Here is a 20,980-nt window from a genome sequence, read left to right on the forward strand (position 1 = left end):
TAAGAACTGACAGTGGTGACAGTAATCTGAGAGTGGTGAAAGTGGCCTAATTAGTACCTGCATTTAGCAAAATAAATAGCCCTCTCAAGTCAATGGCATCTTGCATAAACACTTTATTTTTGTGTGTGCACAGTATGAGCATGTGTTTTTACTTCATTAGTTAGATTACCTAGGAAGTAAGCCACTGGTTGTTGAAAATGTGGTAAAAAACAGCTTTTAAGTTGTTCAAATCCAAAATATAGAGGTGTATTATCATAGATGTAGGTCTTGGCTGTGCAGTGAATGCATTGGCCAAGCTCCCCATGTTTAACATTTTTCATAAAATGGGCTCTTTCTTGTTTTGTCAACAGCGGCAGACAGAATTAGAAGTAAAAACACATGTTTACTGTATTAAAGTGAATTACTTTAACAATTCAACATAACTGTAGATACTTATTGCATGCATATTCTAAAAACACGTAAAACATGTGTTTTTTTGGTGAACTCCATCAGATGTCACCACCGTCAGGTTTTCTGACAAAAAAACCTCCAAATGCACCTCAGTGGTGGCTAGAGTATCATTTTGGATCACAATTATTACTAACATGCCTAGTAATGTTTCATTAACCAGCACAATTTAGTATAATATGGAACAACATGATGAGCAGAACAAAATCTGACGGTGGTGACATCTGACGGTGTGAGACAAAAAAGCACTCTTTTAAATATTATGCATTGTTTGTTCACATTAGCCATTTCATTTTCGCTCTGTTTCTTGGGTGCTTCATACCTTTTCTGAAAAAAATTATATCTATTAACATTAATGTAATACAATACTATTAAAACCCCCGACGGTGTTGACAGTTTATGGTTGGGACAGTACCAGTGTCCAAACAAATTAACAAATTGAGGACAAAAAAATAAACTTACAGGAGCTTCAGTGATGGTGAAGTAGGCAGTAGAGCTAAAGGTTTGAAAAGGGGTCCTCAGTAATGAAAATTACCTTGTGCATACCTGATTTTATTGTCTTTTAGAAAAAAATCTGACGGTGGTGACCAATATGCTGGACACATGTTGGAGCAATCAGTAAATAATAGTAAATATTGTTTTACATCCACTTTGTGCACATCTGTAGAACCACTTTAATATGGTCTTCCACATCATGGTGATATTGTTCAATTCTGTTAGTGATTTTTGTATTTTAAGTCAATTGAAATGATGATGCCAGTCCTTGGGACAGGCGTTTTTACAGGGTGTGGACAGGTTTATAGCCATGAAAAGTAATAAAATTACACTTAAATATTTCAAACAAAAATGTATTCGTGTGACAGACCCCTTGGCCATTACCTGGGTTCATTTTGTTTGTGAAAATGTAGTTGATTTTCAACAGAATTAATATTTTACTGCAGGGACATGTTTTTGCCAAACTTTCAAGAATCAGTGATATGACATGAAAACCACAAAAAATAAAGTTGCTAATACATTTTTTTGGTAAGCAACTTTGGAAATGACATGCATACAAAGAAATTCCCTAGAAATTCACAGTAACAAAAAAGTGTTTTCAGTGGACGTGTAAAGGGTTGGGGGGAAAACGGCATCAGTCCCAGGGCAGCCTTGCTGTTTCCAGTGCAGTGGAGCATGTGGCCTACTTGACACGGCAGCTTCCCTTCAGTAGGAGAGAATACATTTCAAGCACGACAATTACTTACAGTGCTTCCCATGTGGCTTCAATATTGTACCACTAAATTTGAACACTGCCTAGGCAACGCTGGTCATGTCAGCATTTGGATCATGCTTTACAAGTTGCTGAAATGGCAGCGGAGATTTCAATCTTAATGGCAGCTATGATGATGAATCAACATACAAATACCATCTCCCACAAATACTCCAGCCTCCTAAAATACTGCAGTTGGCACTTTACTGTACAGTATGTGATGTGTGCGTGTCAGAAAAGCCCCTTTGTCTGCAAGTCATTAACACACCCAATGATTTGGTCTGCGATAAGTCCACTTGGCCTTCGGTTCATGAATTTGATACCACAGAGCACATTGATAAAAATGTTTTCAGCATCCTTGGCTATTCGTCATGGTCTCATATTCGTTGTACCAGAAGTGGAATGTAAAACAAACAGAGAACAGATGGTTTCTACTATTGCCCTGAAGAGATTTTTCACTAAATCCCCCAAAAGTCCCTTATTTGGCAGCTAATACCATACTTCCCCAGCCCCTTTTGAACAGCATCCTGTTGATGGAAATATCTTAACTGGAGCATTATACACAAACAAATAAATAAATATCTGATTGGCGTTTTTGTTTATTGGAACATTGCCCTGTTTCTTCCTGCTATTTCCTGAATGACTCAATGTCCCTCGTGACCTGACTGTGATAAGCCACTGGACCACTGGTAATGGTGCTTCTCTGCAGTTTGAAACATGATGAAAGCACCAGCTTTTTGTTAAGTGGAACTCATTGAGTTGACATGCAGAGTGACATGCATCTGCTGGTAGTGGAAGCAAATATCACTTATACTGATAGATAGCCTAAGCCCAAACAGACCACAAGTTATCCAAACTCTAGTGCTATGTATTCAAAATGCTGCTGCTAGAATTCTAACCAAAATTAAGAAAAGAGACTATATCAGTGAGATTTGGAAATATCTTTATTGTGGATATGTTGTAGACATGCTGGAGCAATATCATACTAAAAGATGTCTTAGATCCTCATGGTCTCCTCGAGGTACTGGTTGTACCTATAAGGTAAAACCCAGACAGGGTGAAATGGCATTTAATCATTGTGCTGCCAAATGCTTGAACCAGCTTCCTGTCCAAATTGGACTGCCCCAACAGTATCATGTTTTAAAAAGAAGTTTGAAATGCTTTATTTTCATCTGCCTTTGGTCATAGCTTCTCAACCCATGAGTAGAATTCTATACTGTGTTGTCATCTCAGCCCATGCAGAATACTTTGCGTGGCCATGTCAATGATGGGATAGAAATCTGCACACCTGGTCTCAGTGAGGTGGGATGTGCATTCTTTTACTCTGTTAAGGTGTTGTCCTGTCGACCTAGGAGCAGAATGTTGTCATTTCAACCCATTCACAATCCTGTTTGTGGTGCTGTCATCTCAGTCCACGAGTGAAAGGGATGGCCTAATCTTTGCACACAGTGAGTAGAGGGATATCTTTACACTGCGGCCTAGAACTGCACACATGCCGGGCGATGATTTTTGTGCCTGCCACCCGGGAGAGTGTACATGACAGATCTAATAATGAAAGTATTGTGTGATGCTTAGTTCTCTAAAGCCATATGACGGATGGCGTTCCAAACGTCTTAACTTTGTGTGCAAGAGCACAACCGCATGCGGTTTTACTGGAAGTACATACAGAGTTCATCCTCACAAACATGTCTGGAAAACAGGTTAGGATGAATTTTATATATCCTCCACAATTGCAATGGACATGCGGAACATATTCCTATAGTAACGCTGCAAAACGTTTTGAATGACAGTTCTCTCAAAGAAATCTTTCGGTCAACCCCGGCCTAAGAACTTACAGACAATCAATAACCAGCATGACGGATATCCCAGATCGACGTGATACGGAATGTGTATAGTCTTCCTTCTGTGTGTGTGTGTGTGTGTGTGTGTGTGTGAGTGAGTGAGTGAGTGAGTGAGTGAGTGAGTGAGTGAGTGAGTGAGTGAGTGAGTGAGTGAGTGAGTGAGTGTGTGTGTGTGTGTGTGTGTGTGTGTGTGTGTGTGTGTGTGTGTGTGTGTGTGTGTGTGTGTGTGTGTGTGTGTGTGTGTGTGTGTGTGTGTGTGCGTTTTTGTGTGTGTGTGTGTGCGTGTGTGTGTGTGTGTGTATGAATGAGTGAGTGAGTGAGTGAGTGAGTGAGTGAGTGAGTGAGTGAGTGAGTGTGTGTGTGTGTGTGTGTGTGTGTGTGTGTGTGTGTGTGTGTGTGCGTGCGCGCTTGCATGGTGCTGCTGAAAGCTCAGTTTTCAAGCACTCGCTCAAGCACAACTGGGTGGAATCCTGGCCTTCAGATTCCTGTCCCGAGGTATGAAATATTTTCCACCGTGTACATCAAATGAAAACTGCTCCCCGTGTTCCCCCTGCTGAAAGCATGGCCCGAAGCCTCACGTCAAAGGATTCGCACAATGCGGGCAGCCCCATGTCGAAGCATGCCACACCGGCTGAAGTGCAGCCGGCAAGCACGTGCACGCACATAGCAACACACACACACACACACACACACACACACACACACACACACACACACACACACACACACACACACACACACACACACACACACACACAGGGCGCACAAAGCACACACACAGCACACATGCACACACACTCACAATCACACACACACTACACATGCACGTACACACATACAGACTTGCTGTCTGGCACAGTCTGTGCTGAGCTGTGGGAGGGTGGTGCCATGGTGGTGGTGGTGGTGTGTGTATGGTATGGGGTTGAGGAGGTCGTTTGTCTTGTCCCCTGGTCTGGCTTTCTACTGCTGTGCAGAAAGTGCCGCGAGCACTGTGGAGAATATTTCCAATGGGGATCCTGTGTCAGCGTATATGAAATGTAAGCAAACAAGTCTTGACTTGGAGGGCCATTTGAAAAAAAGTTCACATAGTTACATTCACCCTTTTTAGTTGGAGGCCTTTCTTTCTGAACACAGTGGAGTGGAGTTTTCATTTTTGATACATGTACTGTAGCAACATCAGCGTTATCTTTCTCTGTATTTGGACTTGCCCTTGGTTGCTTGCTCACTTGGAAGCAGAGAGGTCTCTTCTCTTGTTACTTTCACTTTCACAGTTGAACTATGGCTTGTGGAACTAAAGAAATAACAAAAAAGACTAGATGTTTCTTTGCCAAAGCTACTGTTCTGCTCACATCACCACTGCTTCTGGCAAAATTGTCTCTGTGCTACTGTATCTAAATATACAACCCAGCCTGCCAGCAATGCCAGGAGAGCTGCGAAAAGAATTTGGGAAATGTGGTCACATTGGGAACTCTATTACCTGATCTCAAACAGAAAAATTAACTTCTAGTGAATTGAACAAAGGTGTAGGTCACAGGGCTTCTGCGTTCTGTTTAGTAGTGCGAAGGTGCTCTTTGGTTAGACGTAACTTAGAGATGTGTGATGAAATCCAAGGCAGTCTTCGTCTTCATTAAAAAGCTTTTAATTAAATGTAGCTAGTTCATATTTGAACGGTTAACAGTTGCCAACATATTTCGGCCGAGCATTGGCCTTCATCAGGGCTTTGCCCAAGCTTTTTAATGATGACGAAGAGTGCCTTGGATTTCATCATACATCTCGACCTCCTAATGAACTCAGATTTTGTTGCTATTCATTTGGTCTGTTGTCTCGTGTACTTATTTATTGGGAGAAGGATTACTAGATCTATGAAATGGTTTTAAAGTTAGATGCCTATGTGAAAGACAAGCATATAGTGCAGATCAGAATATAATTTTCCTAGATCAGTGTTGACATCAGGATTAACCAACAAGGAGAGTAGTTAATCAGAAGGATACAGTATTTGTTGGCTGGTATGAAGAATGGAAAATACATTCATAAAATAAATACAATGGCTTTGAATAAACTCAAATGACTTCTTAACGGTACGTGGAGTGTATGTTCAAGACTTCCATTTGCTGTTGCTTTCAGGATTCAATGCATCTAATTATGTTGAAAAGAGACTCGGGAGACTATTCCTTTACCGTAAGAGTTTGCATGGTATACTCCTTGATGAATTGCAGTATGCTAAACACACCATATCTCCCCACAGTAACCTCCCACACAGAATTGATGGCCAAGATTCTCATGTTCTTCCAAAGCAGTGGAAGTTATTGTGCAAAAAAAAAATCCCGGTTCTATAATGGCATCCAGATGTTGTACTTTCTTCCTCATTTTTTTCTCAAATGGATGACCCAAAAACATGTTGCCCTGTTGATGAAAAAAAAAGTAAGTCTCTGTTTCATTTGCAAAGAAACTCGAGTGCACGGAGTTCAGGAATCTATACTTTTATTGATTGGCCTCCTTGGCTGTTATGCTTACTGTTACTAAGTAACAAGATTTTACTGGTTTTCTAACAGAAAGCATGTAACAAAAAGTTCTCTGTCAGCTTACGATGACCAATCCTTAAACTAATGTACTGTGTGGATGCCTTGCGCTGATTCAAACATGGCAGACAATTTATACAACTCCCTTAACCTATCGTGTTATGAAACAGCAGCATTTTATCACAAATGCTCTTTTGCATGGAAAGGATCACTCATCAATGCTGAACTGATGAAAATGACCAATTGAGCAGCCGTCTTTGCGGCCAAAAATGATGTGCGGTTTGGCCGCCATGTTTATACTATGACTCCGTGCCCAGATGAGCATGTTTGGCTCTTATCTGTTGCTGATGAGAGACCATGCGGTGGAGGAGGAATGGGAGAAGGAGAAGTTAGTTGCCCTTATGGAGTCAGCTCTATCTTTATTGTGGCGACTCCCTGTTGCTGTCTGGGCGTATTTGCGGTTGGGTGCTGTCTCTGTGTCTGCTCTCATGGACCGTGATGAGTGGCGAGTCAGTGGGCTCGGAGTCGGACTGACACTCTGGTCAGGTTTTAAGGGCATGCAGTGTGGTTGAGATGAGTAGCTCAGAGTTTTCTCAGTGCTTAAACTCATCTAGTTATTTATACCACCACAGCAGACAGCCGTTTTGGCCCTCAAGCCATTGTCATTGAGACTATGTTTTTTTTCTACTTTAGTATATAAACTATATTTTTGTTACTCACACCTCGTTGCCTATCCCAGATCCTTGCTCAGACGAATTAATTGCAACGCACCAGGCTGCCAGGCTGCCAGGCCGGTGTTTCTTCTCAAAGTGTTTCATATCTGCAGCCGTTTTTGCCACGAGTTGCACACAAATGTGAAAGTATTTCCACATTGTCCCAACAAACACTAGTCTCTCAAGCCCAAACATTTGGGTCAGCCTGGACTGTCTCTGTGTTTGTTTGTTCTCTTAAATACTCCTTCCACAGTTCTTGTTTAGGCCAAGCTATTTTTATATGACCTTAAATGAGTAATAGTCCCAAATCTAAAGTCATTTGACTTCAGGCATTTAACATCACATCCTCACAACAAGGCTTTAAAAAAATCAATTTGTTCATGAGTCACACACTTCACACGCCACAGAGTGACATCTGGTTCCAACTTTGTAACACGTCTTTCTTCTCCTTGTGCAATCTATTAGGAGTGTGCAAACATCACCACGACAATCTATCTTATCAGGCCTTTTTACTGTGCACATATCATATTGTGACCTCTATATTGTGATACATATTTCCTACAGGTTTAGCTACAGATAGTTGGCAGTTCCCAGCCCTACAGTCTGTGAAGCTAATGGCAAGAATTACACCATACTTGGTTATAAAGTTGGCTGCCAATGTTTTTTTAAAAAAATTGTTGAACTTTCACCACGCCGTTTTTTTTATTGATGAAACAACTTTTAGCGTGTTGTGTCTAGCAAAGGAGACAGGGATTTAGCCATTTGAACACAAACTTACTGTACAGTACAACAGCAGCTGCAAATAAACCGTGTTCAAATGTTTACGTAACCTGGATCCCTTGTAGATATTTATGCACAGAAGTAGTCAGGGGGAAATCCTAACATGCATACGCCCCTGGAACAGCACGCTGCCATGACTTGTAAAGACATAGCATACCGAGCCAGGCCATAAATCAACGTCCACAAGAACCTTTTGGTATATTCCTGTGACCTAATGACAACGTTGATTTTGGGGTGGACGTGTGTACTCACCACACACACACAGATTAAACACTCGCAGTGTAGCATACCTTCAATCACTACACCATTGCTTGCTTTCACCCTCGTATCTAAGCTCTGGTCAGGGCCGCTGACAGCTTTGGCCGGGACCAGGACGAAGTAATCTGAAAGGCCCCACCCAATACATACAATGTAACGTGGACCCATTTTTTTTGGGGGGGGGGTGCTCTTTCCCTGACCCCTTTTTGCCCCTCCTGTCGGCTTCCCTGTCTGTGGTTACACTTTCTACTGATAGATTTGAACATTTCTGCTGCCAGTGATTGTTATGCATCATCATTTCAAAATCCTAGCATGATTGGTTTCCTGTAGGAATAAAAGTGAAATCTTGAATTAGCACTCAAGGTTTTTCTAAAAATACATATTGCTTGCTTTTTGCTGGAAATGCGATGGCTATCCAACATCAACAATGTCTTCTGTTTCCTTTCCTTCTAGAGACCTGCGGTTCAATAAAATAAAAGACTTACAGGCTGGCTCTTTCAGAAGACTCAAGAACCTCAACACACTGTAAGTAGCCTATTCCCTTGCATAACCTTTGCACAAATGCTACAAACTAGGTGACTTCCGGACTCCTGCATGCCATTACTTTTTGTAATGCCAAGAATGTCCACTTAGAATGTACCACCACACATCAAAACTCTACCACTATACCTTGTGAAATTAGCTTTTACTTTGTGCACAGTAGGTTGCCGTTTTGGGTTGCCTCTGATGCTTTCGTTCTATTCAGACGATTGTCAAATTGATACATATTGATGATTGATCGCCTGATTGTGCTACTGGAGATGCTTTGACCAATGGATCCAAGCATGTCACCAAGCCATTAGCCACACTTGGGCATTCAGAAGCCAAACTGAATACCAGCACTACATAGACGTGTGCTTTTGTGGTACAGTCGCCTCTTCTCTTGAAAAAGTAAAGTGGGCTCCATGGCATTGAAAGAAGCAGGCCTGGTTCATTCAGATCCTTTAAAACTTTGTTTTAATTTATGCATTGTTAACAATGTTAACATTCAATAGTTAAATGTCAGTAGTCATCAAAGACACTTACATTAAATTAATGCATACAAACGCTCTCTGCTATTAGCCTTTGTTTGCTTGTGGAATGGGATCATCCTCTCTAATACGATTGTTATTTTCTTTTTTTTAAGCCTGTTAAACAACAATCACATCAGAAGAATCCCAAGAGGCGCCTTTGAAGATTTGGAAAACCTTAAATATCTGTAAGTTCAGCTTTTTGACTGTAAATATCCACAGGCAGTGTGACGGTCACATCAAAAGATGCTTTATTCTCTGAGAAAATATAGTTATATTGTTTTTCTGTTTTTTGGTAGTGGTAGCAGTAGTAGTAAGAAGGTTTTTGTTTCAGCTTCCTACATAGCCCAACGTGTCTCTACAGAGATAACCACTGCCAAGTCTCGCATATGATGAAGTGCACACGAAACCACACCAAGACAGTGGTTGTGTCATCCTTAATTGCACAGATCCTCCTTGAACTTCATTGAGGTATCAGTTTGTTTGGATTGTCTGTCTTCAGGGTGTTCAAAGGTGGTTTGTGGAAATTTGCATTCAATTGTGTGAAATTGTTCTTTAAATATCACTTTACCAAACCATATCCCTGACCCAAACCTCAAAGATAAATTGTACTGAACATAGTTTCTGTGCCCAGTAGGATAATCTACAGATTGTCTACAGGCAGCCTTCCAAAGAGTGAAACTGAGAAAGTTAGAGAAAGTTTGAATCCCAGACAACATTCCTGTTTGAGGTTTATGGGCAATTCCCTGAATTTATCTGTCTGTGAATGTTTCTCCACCTTCGCCCTTAAAACCATCCACACCGTGGATCTTCCAGAAAAGCCTCAGCTGTGTTTGTTTAGCCTGGGGGCATTGCCCTGGCATCGCCTAGCTCCTGCCTTTGATAATAATGGGTTCATTAGTGCACAATAAGCCTTAGTTGTTCTGTGAATGTTGTCTGCGGTTAGAGGTAATATAAGGTACACAGTAAGTATGTCTCAAGTGTCTTCCCGCCATTGCTCTTTGATCTTATCCTTATTGCGTAGTCTTCAGCGTTCCTTTCAGAATTTCACTACTATTAACCAAGAGTTTACAGACAGTGTATACATTTTGTGTTTTTCCCACTGTTTTTTGTTTGTTTGTACAGGGATGAGTGATTATGTGTTTTGTCAATTTTGACTATTTTGCTCTTTTAAAAAAAAAAATGGGAAGATCCTTTCGAACCCTATGCTGTGAGTTGCTGTGCTCTGAGGCGCTGTATTGCTGTGTGAGGAAAAGTAATGACATTTTTAGTGGAGTTTACAAGGTGACTTCATGCTTCACAAGCTGGGTTTCATTTTAGGGGAAATCTATTCTAATCAAAGGCCTAACCATTTCCATCACATTAGCAGTTAGTTTTTTCAGCAAGGAATTCTGCTCTGAATAGAAAAGTCTTTAACATTTAGTTCATCTATTAGCGATTCATTAGTGATTCCATTAGTCATTCGACTGAGTTAGTCTGGTGGTCTTTGCACGAGTCCACACACCTGTCTATGACCGAACTGAACGGAAATTAACATACTACGTAGACTGAGTGCAGCAGTCACAGCTGCAAGCTGCAGGACTGCTCAAACATCGCAAGCAAATGGCATTTCCTACACTCGCATGTGAATGAGCCAGCTGTGCAACATGGAAAAGACATGGAAAAGAGGTGTGCAGCAGAGCACCCTGCTTCCAGAGTGCACACCCCATCATCAGAGTGCCCCACCCTCCCTCCCACTCATCTTCCCAAATCGTCTAGCTGTTTCTTACACCAGACAGCAAAAATGCAGTTTTAATTCAAGACTTAGAGTGTACTGACCAAATACAGTTCAGATGTTCAAGACTCTCTAATGCCTCTTTTCTACTGCCTGTTTACAGCTCGACACAGTGACTCGGCCGCCACTTTTTGCTTTACGATTGAGCTGTGTCGTGCCTATTAGAAAAGCAGAAAGTGGCGGCTGAGTCGAGCTGTGTCGACATGGAGGCCTACCCGAAACTCGGCAGTGGAAAAGAGGCATAAGTGTGAATTACACTGCATTTTTACTGTGCTGTACTGGACTGGTGTACAGGGTGCTTCCTGCTGGACTCATAATTAAGAGAGATCTGCACAAAAATGCCTTGGGCTTTTTTTCATCACAGTCCAGCCCTCTTACCCCGCCGGCAGTAGCGTTTACTGGGCCATAATCACTGGGCGTTAGCGGGGCACTGGTGGGCTTTGTTTGGGGACAGCCCCCATAATGGGCGGACTGGGTGTTGTACTGCTAATCTGAAGGCAGCTCTAAAATCCAGGGCCCCTGTGATCACAGCAAAACCACCCTGTCATCCTTGCTAGGCGCGGGGTAGGGTGGGGGGTCTCCAAACTCCGAACACTAATGCCTTTGTGTCCATTACGGCAACCCATCTGCACCCTAATGTCATTGCAGAGTGACATGAGGTTGTACCACCCAGGCCAAGCAGGTCATCGCTGCCTTGCAGAAACCCTTCAACTTTTAACGCTTGCGATTTTTTTTACTGTAAATGATTTATTTTCAATCAATATTTTCTTGATAAGCATTGCATCCTTAAAAGCGGGTTTTAAATAATTTATAAAACTCATATACTCATGGAAACTGATACATAGCTCTGCTTTGTCTTGACATAACTATATATCCATGTTGATATATAAATATTGAATTAGTTCCTGAAAGGTGGAGTAACATGGTTTCTGCCAGACTGCAACGAGGTTAGAATTTCCTTTAGCACAAACTAGACAAGGAGAGACTGACATATGAAATTGAGCAGCAATGTTTTCCAGCAGTGGGTTTAAGTTGTCAGATTTATGAATTTGTTGGACAGAAGTACCATAGTATCCACACTGGGAAATGTGTTTTACCTGGACACAGCTTACATCCCAAAAACAATTGCCCAATTGTGGTGAATATAATAATAATAATAATAATAATTGTATTTGTATAGCACTGTTTCATACAAGGCATGTAACTCAAAGTGCTTAACAAATGGAAAAAAAAAACATTTTTAGAGATAGATTTAAAAGGAGAGGTATAGAGGAGAGGCAGAAAAAGCAGGAAGGCAGAGGAAGAAGAGATAGACAGAGAATGTAGAGTCATAAGGTCAACGTATGATAGGACCAGGATTCTTAGATGTGTAAGGTCCATAGTGGCTGGGCCTATCATAAGTCATAGATAGTCACACAGAGATTGGGCGCTCAGGTGCGGCCCCTGGTGGCATCAGGGGTGAGGAAAAACTCCCTTTCGCTTGATTCATAGTTTGTAAGGGGGAAAAAAAAAGCTCAGTGAAGTCTGAGAAAAAAAAAAACCCCTATAGTCAGGAAGAAACCTCAGGCAGAGACCAGCGGCCACCTAGGGGAGCCCCCTGCCAGGGCTGGTTGCGAGTGGTAAGGGCGCTGCGGCAGCTGGGACACTATGACGCCTTGGCAGCTAGGAGTTGGCAAGGATGAAGAGGTGGGTCTTCAGCTGCTTCTTAAAGGAGTCGACGGAGGTGGTTGATCGAATCTCGATGGGGAGGGCGTTCCATCTCTTGGGCGCATAGCAGGCAAACGCGGCGTCGCCGATCTTCTTCTGCGGGGGGTGGGGGGTCCTTAGCAGCTTGGCATCAGTGGACCTGAGAGCTCGAGCAGGGGCATAAAAAGAGAGCATGTCTGAGATATAGCTAGGGGCAAGTCCATTTAATGCTTTAAATACTGTGAGCAGAATCTTAAAGTCGATTCTGTAAGAGACAGGTAACCAGTGCAGGTCTGCCAAGACAGGAGAGATGTGCTCTCTCATTCTGGTTCTTGTTAGGATTCTTGCCGCAGAATTTTGAATGAGTTGCAATTTGTCAATTAATATACGATACATTTATGTTATGGCACTGTTGTGGCTCACTGCCTCACCTTGACCAAGCAGACACTGCTTTGGTTTCCATTGTGCTTGATCTAATAGTTTCAACGCATTTATTTAATGTCAGGGAAAGAAAATCAGTTCATGTTTCCATGCTTCATGTTTTGTACACATTTAAAGTCGATTCTCATGTTATTCAGTTGTGAAATCTGAACACCTCACATACTGTATATGCATCTAATAGTAAAACATTTCACGAAATGAATAACATTTACCTGACCTGCTCTCTGTACATCAAGTAGGCATACACCAGTGGGAATCTTTTCTTGCAAGCCAACATAATGTCCAATTTTTATTACACTGGCTAAAATTTCACTCCTAATCTTGGATGGAAACCTGATGACTACTGTATTACTACATAGAAATGTGTGCTGGGTGGTGCAGCAGTCACTTCAGGACAACAGGCCAGCTTCATTTCCTGCTGTGAGTGTAATGTCTGTGTATATCACAGAGTCGATCCTCTGTACACTGGAAAACACTCGTGTTTCAATAGAGGTATGGAATGGCCGCCAATTCCCACCAAGCGTCAACCATAGCCCCAAGAGGGGAGCCTTTGGGGCCGAGACTCCCTCTTTCCCACGTACAAGCACTGAGTCATAGACAGAGTCAACGCCCCCACCAGAGCTACAGCTGATGTCAGGGGTCCAATTGTTCGGTCACCAGATGTGATGCATAGTGAATAAACACTGAACGCTAGAAGCTAAACAGTCATGCCTCCTAGGGGTTAATTGGATAGGAGACTTTGGGGGAACTACGATGTTAATGACCCGTGGACATTTTTTGTTTGTAACTGGCTGTGATTTGCACTCTCTCTATGTTTGTGTTATCTAATATACTGTATATCCTTTTTCATAACAAAAGTCTTCCTGTGAAAAGATAGCATATTGGGTGTATTTATTGGAACTTGACTTGAATACTGCAATTTCATGTGCTTGTTCATACTTCTTGGTTTTGTCTTTGATTGTGCCTTTGTAGTACTGATACCGATGTTGACATAGTATCTTTGTATCAATGTGTATGTTTTTGATATTTTAACATTTATTCATGTTGGATTTCTCCTGCTGTGTTTTGATTGCTACAATGAATGTTCTTATATTAGCAACCTAATATAATGGACTTGTACATACCCAATGGTGATAAAAACTAGCCTCATATTCCTGTTATGACTTACTAATATTTAATTACTGTGGGTGTTGATTTTATAAATTATCTTGCTAGTTTCTCAGTTTCACAGAATCCATGGGAAAGTAGCTTTAATAAGCAATCTGATAATTTATACGAGTAATGCAATCCCTCAGTGTTTTTTTAAAAAGCCTTCTTTGAGGCATTTGTAATTAATTCTATTAATTCTGGAAAAAATAACTGACTCTTCAAAGTAATCTCAGTTGTTACCCCAGTAGTTGGTACCCTTTTGTGTGTTGTGTGTTGTTTGTGTACTAATATCCCTGATTATTTCTCCTTCCAGCTATTTGTACAAGAATGAAATCCAGTCAATTGACAGGCAAGCGTTTAAGGGGCTTGTCTCACTAGAGCAACTGTAAGTGACCTCCTACTCCCTCGCTCGCTCCCTCCTTCCCTCCGCCTGCATCTTGCCTCGTGTCCTAACCTCCGTAGCCCATTCACCTCTCTCCCTACTGTGAGTCTCATATAAGCTGTTCTCAGACTGACCTGCACTAGCCTGGGGTGGAGCTGGTTTCTGCAACAGTTGTCCGCAAACAGCCTGTGTTCATACCACCCTGCAGTCGCATGATGTGCCATTAACCCCTTAGCGCAGACCCCATGTTATAAACCTTAGTGTCACCAAAATTGTAATGGCTACATCTTAATCTGTCACTTAAGGGTCTCAGTAATGTCATAGCAATGTTGTTATAATGTAGTTGAGTATTGCCGGCGACCCCATCTGTAATAACAGGCTACACAAGGGGCACGGCTTCAAAGCAAAACAAACCTCTCACTTTTTACAAGTTTCACCTTTTTTGGTTCACAAATGCTGTAATTATTCGTACTGTGTGTACACAGTAGTTAAACGATTAATGTAAAGAACCAATGCCAGTCTGAAAACACCTGCAATGTGCATACGTAGCTTTGGGAAATAAGCTCAGTGTGATTTCCTTTTAAGTCTTGGGCAAAACACCATGTGCTTCTAGTCCAAAGCTGAATGCAAGACAGCCCGCTGTAAAGAGGAGCTCGAATGAAGGTGCACATTCAGATTCTTCAGGGTCCCCTGCAAGTTCACCGAGTGTTCACTGTAGCCTCCTCTGTCTTCACCTTCAAACCCACCCACCTACCACCAGTGTTGGGTGGTCTCGCTTCAGAGGGTACAAACCAATACAAAGTGCTTTCCTCAACCATTTACAAAATCAGGTTAACTAGAAGTGAAACCACTTAATTCTGCTTTCGCCACCTGTGCAAGTGAAAAGAAGTGATTGTAGTGGCCCTACAGTACTCATTTTTCGAATAAACAAGGAAGGCTTGAAAAGCCCCAAGTACTAAAAAAAGAAGTGATGGTGGTAACTTAGTGGATGTCTTGAACAAGTACTATGTTGCCTAGTTATGGGACTGTAACCTCTGAAATCAGCTCATCCAACACTCTCCACCCATCACCCCTCACTGCCCACCCAGCGTGTCCACTGCATGTGTAGTAGAGCATGACTGCCGGTCCACATGCCTGTCAGCTGACAGCTGATCATACGTCCTTCAGCTCACAGGTGTCAGGCACCCATTGTCACCAGTGTGTCCTGAGTCTCCGAAACTCATCCATTGCTGGGTGTGCTATCGCCGTCAGTGCCCTCTGTACCTGTTGCTGCTTTGCTCCGTGTCTTTGCCTGGCTTTGCTGTTTCCCTGACCAGTACATGGTACACACATTGCTTCATTCCAAGTCATTAGCTCATGTGAACTTCCACCTATGCTGTTAGCAGACTTCTATCTAAAAGGCACCTACTGTATTTACTGGTCATACCTGCAGTATAGTGTACCTATACACTGCATTATACCAATAGATCTGCGTAAGCCTAGATAGTATGTAGTATGCCTATAGCTTTCTGGAAGCCTATGTTACGTACATCATGACGACACAGTAGCTCTCTAGGTACGGTATAAGTCCATATAATGTGGATTATAGAGACTTGGTAGAGGCTGATATTACATTTCTGATAATGCATGTCTTTGTTCTATTTTTGAATAGATTTATTTGGTCATCATTTCACACTTCCTCAGTGTAGACCTACTGTATCTCTGCCATTTCATCTTTACTCTTCAGTTGTCTGAGTTATTGCTTTAAATTCAGACATTGACAGTCACAGAAAGGATATTAATACCTTTAGTTTAATTCAATCTTTAGTTATTTCAGTCCCTCCATAATCACAGAGAATGCACAAGTTTAAGGCCTACTATACTATGACATAGAGTAAAAGCATTGCTATTCTAGCAAAGTCGGCATTTGTTGTAGGCTATTATCTCAGCATGCCAGCTGATTTGGAAAAATATATGATATAGTGCAGTCATGAGCACACGCGCGCGCGCACACTCACACACACACACACACACACACACACACACACACACACACACACACACACACACACACACACACACACACACACACACACACACACACACACACACACACACACACACACACACACACACACACCACACCACCGCACGCCCACACACTCCACTTTCAACAGGCTCTCACCCAGCAGCCAAACCAGACCGCATGCATACACCACCAAACAAATGGCTATTTGTTACAACACAGAGGACCAAGGCGGGCCGAGGCTGTCTGTTGCCTCTTAACCACTCTGACCTCCCCTATGGTAATGAGCTCTTTTATATTTGGTGGTGACAAGTCTTAAGTTGGGTTCCCCTCAATAGCGCTTTTGTGTGTAGTCTGTTCCCTGTGGTTGTGTTTCAGCAACAGGCATCATGTGCTGTGCATTGCATAGCAGGGGAATCAAAAATGTGTTGCGGCCCTTGTAGCGAGCCATGCCTACGTAAATACAATAGAGGATATTTCTATCCCTTTGTAAAAGTTTCCTAACAGATGTTGATAGCTTGATTGTACTTCTGTCAGCACAGAAATTGCATGTAGTTAGTGTGGATAGTGTAAGTATGCAAGTATAGTTTATTGATCACATACCTGTAGGTTCGTATTGTTACGTTCGTGAAGCACATAGTAAAATGAATTGGCCTGAGGAAACATACAGTATGTACAATACGTAGATTTGTATAGTACTTTTGTAATTAACGTTACTTTTTACAGCAGCATAAATGGAGTTGCTAGGGAAAGTAATGGCGTCTCACTGTTCAGCGACAGAGCAGCTGAGACCTTTAGACAAGGAGGTGAATTATTGTTATTGTGTCCTCATGCTTAAGGGTGAGATTGTTTGTACAGCTGTTAGGCATACTCCACAATATAATGAAGTCACTGCTCAGGTATCTTTCTGTCTTTCATTCTTTATTTCTTTCCCTTTTTCCTTTCTTTTTTTCTTTCTTGCTCCCCTACGGCACCCCCGTGTACACACGCACACACACACACACACACACACACACACACACACACACACACACACACACACACACACACACACACACACACACACACACACACACACACACACACACACACACTTGCACACGCACACACACACACACTTGCTGTGAAAGTTAAATTAGCTTTGCACATTTCCAGCTGTTGCCAAGACACTATGACAAATATCGCCCTTGTGTTTTTGTCTTGGACATTCCTACGTGCGTCTGAGTTTATCTTAGCCTCCTTACAGATTTCCTGACAATGTAGCCATCTCCCAGTGTATCATTATCTGCCAAAGTACATCCATCTATTGACCATCAGCCTGTGCTATAGTCTCAATACTAACATGATAATGTGTGAAATCGATTTCTGTTCCACCTTGTTGTTGGAATTGCATGCAGATTCCCATTCCCATGTTTGTGTTACTGTTACTAGGTAGGCTCACATTTGCAAACATTTGCATCCATCCATCATCCATCCATCCATCCATCCATCCATCCATCCATCCATCCACCCTTCCATCCATCCATCCATCCATCCATCCATCCACCCTTCCATCCATCCATCCATCCATCCATCCATCCATCCATCCATCCATCCATCCATTCATTCAGTGTAATACACTGTAATGTCATACACAGTAGCCTGGAGAGTATTAGTTGTCATCAACTGGTCTTGGGAGTTCCTAAACGAAATCCTGTTGCTTACAACTATGTGCCACTTGTTTGTTCCATGTGTTCCATGTGCATACCATGCAACTTACAAGAGAGTTCCAAGGTATTTCAAGCTGGACCTTGCAAAGAGCTATCATGGTGCAGTCAAGTCACATGGTGTAAAATCAGTAGCTCATATCTTAAGCGTGTTGATTAACATGACCTGGATGAAGATGGGAATCTTTAAAGATGCCTTTAGATGCTAAAGATGCTCTTTTGCCTCCGACATAATTCCGACCCCCGCACACAGCGACTTGACTTGACTTGACTTGAAAGCTTTACGTAATGTCCTTAAAAAGGCAATTTGTCTTTCAGCACAGCAGAATGACATAAAACACATAGGACTACAATAAAAAACGCACATACAGTACCAACAAAATAAATAGCTAGACATATAAGTTTATATGTAACTTAATACGTAAATAAATTGAAGAGTTCAGATGCAAAACCCCCTGAGTGCCTTTTCAGAAAATAATCTTAATTCATTTTTATTTACAGTATTTCTCAATTGGTTTTGTACATTTCTCACAACAGAATTATCATTCTCAAAACGTCTTGTTCAATTGTGACTTCCTGCTGTTATCTGTGCACATGGTAAAATACGTTTCTCATAGTTTTCAGCATTTAGCAAATGCTTTCATCATCATGCAGATGGTTATGTACAATTCTCAGCTTTTTTGTACATTAGCAATTGCTTTTGTCATATCACTCAAAAAGCATTGTCACTGAATACACAAAACTATCTCAAACCCCAAAACATTTAGGCCCTATGTCATGGTATAAGTCTTGACATGCAAAATGATTTACCAAGCTGCCATAATGTGTTAAGCACTGTATAATTTCCATTGGATTTGTGTCTATAGATGTGATCTGTATTGGTGAATTGCTCGCAGGTAAATATTGACTCTCTCTAATCAAAAGCAGTAGAAGGGAAAGAGGAAACAAGCATGCAATACAACAATAAGCACTGTACTGCATTACATTACTCTATGCCTCATGTGCCCTTTATAATTACGCTCCACGTAAAATTACAATATTTCCCTAGAATTTCACAAGACAGTAAGTGCACTTTATACAGTATCAGTGTATTGTTTCAAATTTATTTTGCTTTACAGTTCTATATTTTTTCCACATGGGCCTGCAAGACAAGTAAAAAGGGTTGGTAGAGGGCGCACTTTGACACCTCAATCAGAGTTGACTATTTTTTTGATTTTGCAATGAGAAAACCTTTCAATAAATATGTCATACTCTAAATGTATATCTAGTACAATCTTACCTGATCAATGTAATATAAAGTCGAATTTACAACATTTTCCATCCATTCTAAACAACATTTCGCTTCCGAAAACATCCTCAAGAGTGTACTAGTCAACTGACAACATGACAAATCAATTTGACTAGCTTGTCCATACACTATGACACAATGACTAACCATTCTGCTGGCACTGACGCGTTCATTGACACAAAAACTTGGTTTTGGAAGACAAACTAAGGATTTTGAGGAAGAGACTTGGTTTTGCAGGTCATCCATGGTGTTTTGCCATTTGTTAAAGCTGTTTTGAGAATGAATACTGTGTTTTGAAAATTGCGAGAGAGATTCCAGAAATGTACAAAACCAATTGAGAAATACTGTAATACAAAGCTATCAAAATTGCATATTTTTAAATTTTATTTATGTAATATAACTATTTATATGTATTATCAAGTACATGAATGTAAACCAAACCAACAACGGGGTTCTCTAAAAATATAGAAGTGCAGGTCTTCAGAAATGGAGTTAGGGGGTTTTGCATCTGAACTCTTCAAATACAGACCACTGGTCAAATGCATCCGTTAACACAAGGGGATTGCTAAAAAGTAAAAAGAGGTCAATTTCACCATAGCGGAGCATGGATAGTCAATGGATGGCTCTGCGGCGCTGGTGTGTGGGGTTGTGGAGTTGATGTGCGGAGGTCCTTACACTAGAGAGTAGTTTGTTTTGTCCCAAGGGTCATCCATCAGAAACAGTTAGTTTGCAGTGTCGCACACAGGATGTTATTTATGACAAAGTGGTCTTGACCTGCAATCTCAAAGCTGACCCAATAAATCAAACTCACCATTCCCTTTGTTTTCTTTTTATATGGTGCAACAGGGGCCAAAACATGCCTGAGCTTATTAAAAAACCGTGCTCTGCTTACCTGACATGCTGCTCATTACAAACTACACAAAGCACTGCATTACTGGGACATTTTGCATGTTTTGGTGGGTGCTTCGGTGCTGGCTTGCGGGATACATTTGAACTCTGAAACTATGTTTGTGTCGAGCACTTTCTCAGTATAATTTCTCTCTTTCAGGTATCTGCACTTCAATAACATTGAGTCCCTGGAGCCTGAGTCCTTTGCCCATCTGCCTAAGCTTGAACGCCTGTGAGTGTTGAGAACTATTTTTCCCTCTAATCATTCTTATTTTTTTTACCCCTACAGGACTGTTTACTAGAGCTTTGCATTAGCAACCGAACCGACTGTACAGACTGTTTTGTTTAAACTCATGACACAAAGACAAACAGAGCGGGAGAGAATGTGCGCAAGATAAGGGGAAGAGACAGAGAGACAGACAGATAGACAAACCGAGAGACAGACATAGACAAACAGAAGGAATTTTCACACTGCAGCACAGCTGAGGTGAGTCAATCAGTGTCCTCAGAGTCAGTCACAGGAAGACAGAAGAAGAATGTCTGAGTGAGGGGAGAGAAAGAGAGAGAGAGAAAGAGAGAGAGAGAGAGAGAGAGAGAGTAAAGGTACAGAGAGAAAGAGAGGGGGAGGGAGTCGTAATACAGTGCACTCCAAAGCCCCTGCAACATCAGGACATGCAATTTCCCTAATGACTCCCTTGTGATTGTTATGTAGCTGCCATGCCGCTTTCAATGAAGGCTGCATGGGAATGAACATCCAACCCCCTTCTATATTTATCTCCATTTATCCTCAGATCTCTCTCTCTCTCTC

The 20,980-nt window shown here is 41.6% G+C and overlaps 1 protein-coding gene across 1 annotated transcript in view; it reads left to right on the top strand.

Annotated features, from left to right (window-relative positions):
- Window positions 1–20,980, top strand: part of LOC134435502 (peroxidasin) — a 99,202-nt gene that overhangs the window by 15,672 nt on the left and 62,550 nt on the right. The window contains exons 2-5 of the mRNA XM_063184523.1: window positions 8,258–8,329; window positions 8,970–9,041; window positions 14,217–14,288; window positions 20,333–20,404. Of these exons, the coding sequence (XP_063040593.1) occupies window positions 8,258–8,329; window positions 8,970–9,041; window positions 14,217–14,288; window positions 20,333–20,404 (288 nt within the window). The remainder of the gene's footprint in view (window positions 1–8,257; window positions 8,330–8,969; window positions 9,042–14,216; window positions 14,289–20,332; window positions 20,405–20,980) is intronic.

This window comes from Engraulis encrasicolus, chromosome 19 (genome assembly GCF_034702125.1).
Source record: "Engraulis encrasicolus isolate BLACKSEA-1 chromosome 19, IST_EnEncr_1.0, whole genome shotgun sequence".
NCBI classification, from domain to species: domain Eukaryota; kingdom Metazoa; phylum Chordata; class Actinopteri; order Clupeiformes; family Engraulidae; genus Engraulis; species Engraulis encrasicolus.